The sequence below is a fragment of the Phlebotomus papatasi genome, chromosome 3 (assembly GCF_024763615.1).
Source record: "Phlebotomus papatasi isolate M1 chromosome 3, Ppap_2.1, whole genome shotgun sequence".
NCBI classification, from domain to species: domain Eukaryota; kingdom Metazoa; phylum Arthropoda; class Insecta; order Diptera; family Psychodidae; genus Phlebotomus; species Phlebotomus papatasi.
Genome location: NC_077224.1, coordinates 75,404,484 through 75,415,642, shown reverse-complemented (window position 1 = coordinate 75,415,642; position 11,159 = coordinate 75,404,484). Strand labels below are relative to the sequence as shown.

The 11,159-nt window shown below is 34.7% G+C and overlaps 1 protein-coding gene across 1 annotated transcript; it reads right to left on the bottom strand.

The window, feature by feature from the left end:
• Positions 1-640: 640 nt before the first annotated feature.
• On the bottom strand, positions 641-11,159 carry LOC129805792 (trithorax group protein osa-like). The gene is made up of 3 exons (XM_055853945.1): positions 10,378-11,159; positions 9,640-10,273; positions 641-1,949 (listed from the first exon to the last, which is right to left on the bottom strand). Exons 2-3 carry the CDS (start codon positions 10,259-10,261, stop codon positions 973-975), a joined length of 1,599 nt encoding a protein of 532 aa, XP_055709920.1. The 5' UTR covers positions 10,262-10,273; positions 10,378-11,159; the 3' UTR covers positions 641-972.

Sequence of the window (11,159 nt, the reverse complement as noted above, 5' to 3'; positions counted from 1 at the left end):
TTGAATCTTTCATGCTGCCTCCTGAAAATGGCCGAAAATTAGTTGGCCCCTTGTAGTTTCCAAGGAGCGATATATACTTAATTTGTTAATAATGGAATAGATCTACGAAGAATTTATGAAGAAGTGTCAGATTTTCTAATGGAGTACTGCATCATATAATAACCACCGCATCTTTAGCTAATTTTAGAATTCGTAATATATTATTTTTGGTAAATTAATTTTATTTTTCATATTGAATAAACATCAAAATTTAAATTTCAATGCAAAACTATACAGCTTGACCAAAAAAAAAATGAGGAAGTTGTTTTTTTTACAAACTGAATGTGTCTCTCGCATGAGTGGTTAAAAGAAATTGCGCAATTCAACGCACTTCTAAGGCCTTTTCCAGCTTCACGCAATTTGCAGAGTTCGATGGTTTTCCCATAAAATATATCTTATGCAAATATTATGCCACGTGTAAGTGAAGATAATTGTCTAATGAGCCCATTCGTCAAAGAAAATAATATTGAGTTTTTCAGATTTTATGGAAACCTGAGATTTTGCTAATCGTCGAAAAACCTTCAGAGTACCCGACTTGTGGAAGATAACCGTTCATCACCGTTTCAGAATAACAAATTTGTTAAATAAAATTTTTATAAAATTGTTGGAAAGGCTGTTTTTATTCACTCAGATACTTGAATATTTTGAGACAATCATATAATATACATGTCAAATACAGTTTTTGCACAGCTTTTTAAAAAAAAAAAGTAGTTTTCACAAATATCTATAAACTAAATTCTGTACTTCTCATAAAAGTTTAACAGCTCTTTTTAAAGTGTACACTAAGTCACTCACAGTGCCTTCACCTTGCAGTGGCAAATTTAGTAATTCCAAGATAAGACACTTTAATAAATTTCAGATCAAATTTTGGATCACGTGTGGGCCTTTGGATGAATTCAGACTCTTTGTATTTGAGTTTACTGCTTCCTTGGATTATATTTGGATGAGTATACCAGCAAAAATTGTGACTGTGGTTATGAGAGCGCTAGAGAAAGTCTTAGACACTGATGAACTAACAGGTTGGGATTGTTGGGTTTGCTGTGTTTGGATAGGTTGGTTCTGGAATGACGAAGCTGGGGGCGGGGGATGATTATATGGATCTGCGGGAGCTTGGTAAGGAGGCTGTCCAGGAGCTTGAGGATTGTAGGTTGCCGTCCATGGAGGAATAGGAGCACCATTGACCATCTGATGCTGCTGAGGATACATGCACTCTGGAGGAATAGCCAGAGGAACTGGAGTTGTTGTTGGAAGTTCTGTGGCAACAGTTGTCGTTGTGCAGTTGTCCCCCGTACAATTTACCACTTCTGTTGTGGCTGTGACTCCCTCAGTTGTCGACATTTCGCCAGTTGTAGTAGGAGCTGCAGTGGACATTGACGTAGACGTTGACGTCGAGTTCTGATTCATCTGATTCGTTTGATTCATCTGATTCATCTGGTTCATCTGATTCATCTGATTCCAATAGGGAGTACAATCGATTCCTCCTGGATAAGGTGCCAAAGGAGCCGTGTAGGCTGGATCAGACACATTTACTGGTGGAGCTCCGTTAACAGGAGCTGCTGGAACTGTTCCATTTGCCGGAGCTTCACCCGGAGCAGCAGGAGCAGGAGCTTGTGTTCCATTATTGATGACGATGGTGTTGTGTTCACTAGGTTTGAGTGCACCGTACAGAGCAAGACCACCAACCCCAGCTAAAGCTGCCGTTTGCCATCCTGAACTACCGGATGATCCTTGGTTTCCATAGTAGTTATTTACAACAGGTTGGCCAGGTTGACCGGGATAGCCTTGCTGAGGATAGCCAGATTGACCATATCCAGGTTGACCATAACCGGGTTGACCGTATCCAGGTTGGCCATAGCCAGGCTGACCATAGCCAGGCTGACCATAACCCGGTTGATGTGGATAGCCACCAGCTAAAATGAATGAAAAAGTTGGTTACGATTTTACTTGTTGCATTAAGTCTTGTATCTAAACTTCGGTTACTGGCGTAAACCAACTGGCCGGGTTAACTAATTTAAAGATTTAATTACTTGAAAACGGTGCAATGAAACCTAAGGTATTTCACGAGCGTAACCAGATAAGTTTTCGATTAGTTATTGGTTAATATATTTTATAAAGATAATTTTGTCTCACTGCTTAAAAGGAAGAAAAGTGTTTCGGAGTTAAACAAAATGGTGTACGAGATAATTCGTTTTTACTATGTTTAAATTTATGATTAAGGGCAGAATCACATTAACAGTAAAATGCTCGCCGTATTTCTTTGATTTACGCATTTTCATAGCAATTCTTACTCAAATTTTCAATTACCGTATTACCTTATCTCATACTCAGTGGCACTAGGTGAAAATAATATAAGAAAATTGAATAAATAAAATAAAAATGTGACAAACGGTGAGCAAAAAAAACTGTAAGATTTTTTAGCTACAATTTTTCGTACAGTTTTTTTTTTGCTCAACGTTTATCACATTTTCGTTTTATTTCTTCAGTTTTCTTATATTATTTTCACATAGTGTCACCGAGTATGAGATAAGGTAATACGGTAATTGAGAATTTCCGTAAGAATTGTAAAGAAAATGTGAAAATTAACGAAATACGGTGAGGCTTTGACGGTGACGGTGAGAATTTGACTATCAATGTGATTCTGCCCTAACCAGGAAATCGACAAATGCAATAACCATGATTGTTGTGATTGGTTTGGTGTGTATTTGGTGTGGCAGACTATTTTTATCTATTTTAACAAGAATGCATTTTTAAATATTTTTTAAAGCTGTTTTATCCAATAGAAATTTTATCTAGTTTAAGAAAGGATGAAATGGCGAAGTGGAGACAAGTCGTTATCTAAATTTTAGCAATTATCAGATGATTTTTGGCTGCGACTTTTTGGTCAGTAAAAAAATTAAATTTGGTCAGTAAAAAATCAAATGTGGTCAGTTAAAAATTAAATATGGTCAGTAAAATATTAAAAATGGTCAGTAAAAAACTTAAAAAATCGGTAAAAAATTAAATTAGGTCAGTAAAAAATCAAATACGGTCAGTAAAAAATAAAATACCGTCAGTAAAAATTAAAATATGGTCAGTAAAAAATAAAGAATCTGGTCAATAAAAAATCAAATTTTATCAGCCTATATTTTGATCAGTAAAAAATCAAATTTGGTCAGTAAAAAATCAAATTCGATCGGAGAAAAGTCAAATTTGGTCGGTAAAAAGTCAAATTTGGTCAGTAGAAAATCAAATTTGGTCAGTGAAAAAACAAAATTGATCAGTAAAAAATGAAATTTGATCGGTAAAATATAAAAAATGGTCAGTAAAAAATAAAGAACTTGGTCAGTAAAAAATAAAGTTTTCTGTGCTTCGGGAAGTTATTTGTATCGCCTGTTGAGGCAAAGGGAAATTTTCTGTGCTTTGGAGAGTTATGAGTAGCACCTGTTTAATTTTTGTACAAAATTTAGGAAAGACGAAATATGAAATACGAAATGGTAAAATAGGAAATGTACTAAAATACGAAGTTTCCGCAATACGAAATATGCAATACTTTTTATTAGGATATGCAAAGTTTTAACTTTTATTGATTTCCTTTTAGTTTTACATTGACTAAATTATTATTCACTGATTAAATTTCACATTTTACTGATTTAAAAAAAAATTACTGGCCAAATTTGACTTTTTACTGACAAAATTTGATTTTTCTCCGACCGAAATTGATTTTTGACTGACCAAATTTTTATTTTATACTGACCAAATTTTATTTATTATTGACCAATTTGAGTTTTTTACTGACCAAAAAGATTTTGCCATGATTTTTGTACTCTCCCTTCGAACGTTCATGCCGTTGAATAATGTGAATTTTCTTTTAATTCTCCTTAGACACTTACACATTTTTTTTTAAATTAAAAGTTAGCTTATTATTAATTATTTACAATTGCGTGATAATTATGTGTAAATCTCTAGGGAAACATAAAATAAACTCACATTATTGGAAGGCATATGAACGTTCGAAAGGAGAGTACTTTCCCCTACTTCCTATTTTTCCTGGGGAATTGCGGATTAAACTGATGAAGTGGAATGCGTAGGGGAAAGTACTCTCTCTTCGAATGTTCATGCCTTCGAATAATGTGAATTTTCTTTTATTTTTCCTAAGACATTTACATACAATTATCACGTAATTATCAATAAAATTGATCATAAGCTAACTAATATTTAATGGAAATGTGTAAGAGCAATGAAAGACCAGAGGATCAGCCGAGAGACGGCTTAGCTTAATTATAATTAGAAATAATGGTTAAACTACATTTCAATCATTTTCCACTAAGTCGTCTCTCGGCTTAAGTCGTTAGTGTGTCTAGGGCATAAGTCTCTTAGGAAAATAAAAGAAAATTCACATTATTCGAAAGCATGAAAGTTCGAAGGGAGAGTACTTTCCCCTATTAACAGAACATGGAAAAAATACGAAGTGTTCGAAACCAGATTTTGGACAAAGTCTGAAAGTCTTCCCCTAGCATTTTTAAATTTTTGATGTTCAATTATTTTTGTTTTCTTTTTTGATCTTCAAGCATTAAATTCAAGCATAGACAGAAAGACTACTAACAGGGCTAAAAAGAAGTACAAATTATAGATAAATTTATTGCATTAAACAATAAAAAATTGCAGATTTTTTAATTTTCAAATTTTCGAAAGTAAACCAATTGTGTTTTTCAATTACCATTTCCATCATGTGACCTTTCGAGCGCTAATTTCTCATATAAGATTGCCTTTACTTTTTTTCGCTTTCGTAGTGCGTCATTCTCCATGTCATTTAATTTTGGACACATTGACTCATTTGTGACGCAAAAACAAGCAGCTTCATGAGAAAAATCAATACAAATGGACAATGGAGATGGAATTCAAGAAAATGTGTCAGGGTGTGTTTTTCTACCTCATCAGAATGGATATAAAAATTGCAGTAATAGATAAAAACCACGGAATCCATTGTTTCCGTCGTCAATTAAACAGAAGGAAAGAATTAAAAACAAATATTAAATAGAGATAAATATAGTAGGAATAAACTTTTTGCAGAAGCAATAAAATAAATGTTAAAAGTGTTAAAAAATATTGTTGGCATTGATTTTGAAAAATTACGGGGATTTTTACATTTCGCGGTGAATATTCTGAATAATTGCGATAATTTGCAGTAGGTAAATGTCTCTTGATCGAAGGTGACACCATGAGCTAAACCACCATGAATTGAATTATCACATGGAACATCTCAGTTCAAACCAGCAATTTCATTTTCATCATTTCCAGCAAATAAATTCTCATGCAGATGAAAAGTGTAATCAAACCGTGAATTGATTTATTATTAAAATTCTGAACGCTTTTGAAAAATTCTACAGCCTCCAACTGCGGCATTTTCGACTATTAGGCTTAATTTATTATCACGGTTCAAATGTTGACATTTGATCTGCAAATTCCATAATGTTTTAATTGAAAACATTCGTATAAGTTTTGCGTTTCAGTAAAACAATTCGAAAGGGAGAAAGAGAAATGGATCTCACTGAATCTATTTGCACATTTCCTAAGAAAATGTAACTTTCATGAATCATTTTGCTTTTTGCATCATATGAATCGATATGGCTTTAATGGTTAAAGCAAACTCCACGTGATACATTGTTTGCTTTTGATACCCAAGGTGATGAATGGTCACAGGGGTCAGTTATTTTAAAAACAGTGTACGCAACTTGAAGATAAGACTTTGAATATTTCGGTCAAAATTTACTGAATTTTTCTTATCGAGGTTTTATTTGTATGAATAGCATTGTAGATGAGTTTTCGGAATTGAGAGGATTTGATGACTTAAAATTATGTGTGATATTCTGGTTAAAGATCAGAAAACAACATTAAATATTTATCAAATTTTTGCTTGGGTATTGACTTAGATGTGATAAGCTTGCGCTTGCTTTTGTTAGATGTGATTCATAATATAAATCAATTTTGGTAATATGAAAGATTTTGGCTTGAAATTCTATTAAAGATTTTTTTTCGGAATTCTAAAATTAGGCCAATTTTTTGGGTAATGTATCTCTATAGAGAAAGCACACAGGTCTGCCATTCACTGTTCACTAATCAGCCAATCTTGGAGACCGCACGACGTCGATCAGAACGGTTGATCGGTACAGATCAGCTCACCTGTTACACAGGCTTTAGACCTAAGACTTAGCCATACGTCTTGTATTTATAAGGACTAACTGCTCTAATTTCTTATTACTAAATTTTTTTGGAAAATTTTAACATAGGATTGGATTATTAAGGGCAAATGATATGTGTTATATATTTTGAAAAAAGAATCTCAGCTAAAATCAATAAAACAGTCTTTTGGGATTTTTCGACCTTCGAGAACTGAACTAAAACCCTAATCTGAAGACCGCCTTAGGGCCTTGACAGACCTGAGGATTAGCCGAGAGATAGCTTAGCGTAATTATATCAGAAATAATGATTAAACTACATTTCCATCATTTTCCACTAAGTCGTCTCTCGGCTTAAGTCGTAAGTGTGTCTAGGGCATTACTCCCAGTTCAGTCTCTGAATACATTTATTCACCCCTGTATTCGTAGCGTTAACTTGAAGAACTTAAAACATTCTATAAAATTGTAAGACTTTTTAAAACCTCCCACTGTAACAGGGCACTCAATGGTTCTAGTGGTAAAGCACTCACTCTATGATGCAAGTGTCCCGAGTTCGAATCCCCTTTGAGTCACCAGGAATTTTTCTGGCGTTAAAGGTGTTCGGATTGCATCCAGTGAGCTTCACTGCACTTGATTCCACGGGGCATGGGACTGACAACTCCATCCCTGTATAGCAAAAAATAATGGATGTTCCGAACTCCCCTTGCGGGAATTCCTAACTCCCTTTATAGAAAGCTGTGCCAACGTTATTATTATTATTTTTATTTGTCACATTGACGACTAAAATCAGCTTGATTTAAATTCTTGCTTCTAATGTATTAAATTTAGACATTATTAAAATTCTGTACCTAACTAAGAGACTTTAATACTATTACTCAAGATTGCATTAAGCTGTGTTTTTCTGATCTAATCAAATAATGAGGTTCGTTTTATTCAAAAAAAAATGAAAAATAAGCAAGATAGGTTTCTCTTGAGAAGTTTTTGTTTTCTTATTCTACTAGTTGCTATGTAGAGTGTTAAAGTTGAAATAATAAGTAATGCAGCTGTAATAGATGTGCAAAGATGCTGCTTCCTTTACATATTCTGTTGCATTTAACCAAGGAACTGAAGGTCACACATTTGTTTTCTTTGCTTCGTAAGATCTTGATCTGCTTCCCACAACAATAATGCATTCAATTTTGGTTGTATACAATCTTAATCTTTGACTTTCAGTGAAGAATTTTAATATTGTTGTTTTCATCAGCTTTTCAAGCTTTCCAAGCTTAAGGTTCAGGTACTTTTGCACAAGGGGTATAACTAAGGTAACTCATGTGTAATCACTGTAATCCAAATTTTCAGTTCCCGAATTTATGAATTTATAATATGTCCGAAGTTCCTAAATTTCGCAGTTTTTTCGAGTTCTCACGTACTAACCATATGCTTTCCGGACAGACTGATCTGAGTTCCCCGAAATGAGTTACCCGTATACGGTAAAAACTTTTGGACACTAACCAAAATATTAGAACAAGTTTTCCTTGGAACAAATTTTTTTGGAATCGATTTGCACCTAGAAAAGTTTTTTTTTTGTTCCAAAAAGTTTTCTTTATAGTTTTGTTAAGAAATGCAGTTACAATTTCGTTAGTTTTCTTTTGGAACCGATTTGATACATTGGAATGTCTACAAATATGAATTGATTTCGTTTTATACAAATTTGTTCCTGAAATTTGGAACAGAATTTGTTGCACTCGGCTGTTTTGTTCCCACTATCAGGAACAAATTGGTACATATTTTTTATAACATTATTATTCCTACATTTGTAACATATTTGTTCCAAAAATTTTTGATGCCCGTGGACGAGGTAATTTTGGAACGAAATTGTTACTTATATGGGGAATCTTTTTGTTCCCATTATCGGGAAAAAATTCGTGTAAAAGCTGTTGTCTTACAGTTAAATCCTATACTTCAGTCGAGATGGATTTCGGTGGCGAAAGTTCATAAGGAACATCAAATAAAAATCAACTTAAGAGTGTTTTATACAGACGCGTGCATGACGAAATCATATGCGAGTGCTGGCAGCAGGAGGGGAAGGGAGTATCGAATTAAAAAAGTGGAACCATGTAGCACGAAAATTGCCACAGATTTGGCGTCCTCTTCGCTTCGGTGACGGGTGACTGAGTGTGAGAGGAGGAGGGATACGATTTTATACTAGACGAGCTATTTATTGGAACAAATTCATTACTAATATTGGGTATTTTTTTGTTTCTTCTATAAGATACAAATTTATTCCAAAAATATTCGGTGTCCGTGGACGAGCTACATTTTGGAACAAATTCGTTACTAATATTGGGTATCTTTTTGAGTCTCGTAAAGTGAACAAAATTATGCCAAAAATTGTGGTGTCCGTGGACGAGCTAATTTTTGGAACAAATATGTGCCGAAATTTTTTACCGTGTAGATTTTCTCTTACTGCATTAAAATAATTTCACGTCTATAATGTTTTAGAATCACATTGAATAACGCAATATCAACTCAAATTTTCGGCCTTTGTTGTCTCCTTGTTCTGTTGGTTTTTCAAGATGAAAATTCAAAATAAAGATTTTTTTTTAAATCTAACTTAGTTTCCAGGCGTTGCAATTTTTTCTAAAAGTGAATAAAGAAAACACCGAAAAATAATTAAAGCTAATTCTAAATCACCAACACTGAGAAAAAAAGGGTGCGATTAACTTTTTTTCCTCAGAACTTTAACACTTTTTAGATGTAAAAATATATCAACATTTTTTAATGTAAATTTTACACATTTTTAAGGGTAAAATTTACATGAAAGAGTGTAACTTTAACCCCTAATATACCTAAAAAGGGTAATATTTACACCGATTTTGGATCAATATTGCAGGGTAAAATTAACATTTCCGGAATGTTATTTTAACTTTTTCGAATTTCTCTCACTCAGTGAAGAGATTATACAATTTACTATTATTGAAATTTCTCACTTGACTTTAGTTCAACTGATTAAATATTTTGAGTGTTAAGCATTAGAATCCCACAAAAGTCTATCCCATTAGTTTTATTGCGTTCTGCGAGTAAACTTTAAAACTTTCAAAGCTCCTCCCATTTAAAGAAAGCAGTAGAAATAAAATATTTTATGGGATTAAATAAGTATTTAAATACATGTGAATTATGCTTTGTAAGATTCTAAATCAATTTTAAGGTTTTATACCTGGTATTTTGATTCGGTATTTTTGCATCAAGATAGTGTTTAATCAATTCTGTTCGAGTAATATTTTACAGGGAACTCATTTGAAATTACTTTTAACAACCGGAACCATTAAAAATTCTAGCAAAAATAAATTTTGCTTTTTAATTTCTTCATTCACGTAATGACGGACCCCTTAATCAAGGTACAGACGGAGTTTTTAAATTGCTCATTTGTAGGTGTTTTTGTGGCCTTATGGGGAACTCTGCTTACCTGGAGGGGCACCTTGTTGAGGAAATCCTCCTGGATGTTGCTGATACGGTGGAGGAGCCCCTGCATAATGAGGTTGATTGGGTGCTCCTGCCTGAGGGCTGTACGGTGGTGGGGCATGATATCCAGTGGCTGGGTTTGGTTGAGCCTGGGCTGAGTATGGAGGAGGTGGACCATGGTTCTGTACTGCTGAGTAGGGTGGTGGATTGGCTGAATTTGCAGGAGCAATATTCTGCTTCTGTGCTGGTTGATCCACATTCCATCCGATGGGCCTATTGCTGCCACCTGCTGTATTCCCTTGTTGGGTATTTGTATTCCAACCGATATTCTGAGACGGTTGAGCAGGAGCTGGATGAGCTACTGGGGCTGAAGGTTGGGGTTGAGGCCGATTTGGCTGCTGATTGTACGATGGGTAGCTGAGTTTAGCCTGATCGGCATGGGAATTTGAAGAGCGTGATGGTTGAGTGTAAGTCGGTCTAGATCTACTTGAACTGCTTGAGCCAGTTCTTCTCGAGCTACCAGGTGTCTTCCTGGCGTCTCCGGCGACAGCAAGTGATAGGAGTAGAATAGCAATGCTGAGTGTTTTCAAGAGTCTCTTTGACTCAGATGACATTGTCCTGGGCATTTTTTGTGGGCTCTGTGCCAAGAAAAATAAATGGGTTTGGTTAGTATTGTTTCAATCTTAAAACCAGAAAAAATATAATATTATTGAATTTCTAAGCTTAACTTCACGGCTCTTACCTTCAAAATACTTTTGCTTCAGGCACTTTCTCTGCGTACGTGGTGGCTTCTGGAACAACGTTTCCACGATTGATGAATATGAGATGGTAAATTGAGGAAAAATCCACCTTACACACTTTTCCTCACGCACACTTCTTTTTCCTGATTTTTCCACTAGAATCACACACAATTTTCAAGGCTGAGAGTATGCTAATTCAATTGTACACTCGTCACGCTTCAATATCTTAAAAGCGCGTCTTCGCTATGGTGCCGTTTTGGCGGGGATTTGTTGAGAAATCTCCCGCGAAATAACCACTAAATCACCGGAGGATATCCCCCACTTCTCCTTCTGTATTCTTATCCACTGAATCCTCTGGGAAGAATCACTCTATTACTCAGTGAAAGGTCATTCAATAATGCGTCTAAAGCTGAGAGCCTCGCGTGTGCTCAACTTTTCACACTGACGGTTGAAAATAAACTGAAGAATGGAGCCAAAGTAATTTCTCTGAGTGTATTTGTGAGTAATTCCCTCACTCTTTTGCCAATCTCATATAGACGTAATAGCCAGATGAGGTCACACATTCTCACAGAAAATCTTTATAACAAAAATTTAAGAGGTATTGCTAACAAATCGATCTTAATTTGGAAGAAAAATTTACACCATTCTTGGAGCCACTCCTCCGCATTCTTCACCGGTAAAAAAAATTTTGAAAGCTAAATAATATTTATTTCATATCGTGAGAATGTATTTTAGTGCGATTGATGTGCCAAAAACCGACAAATCTGGATTCTTCCGTGAATAT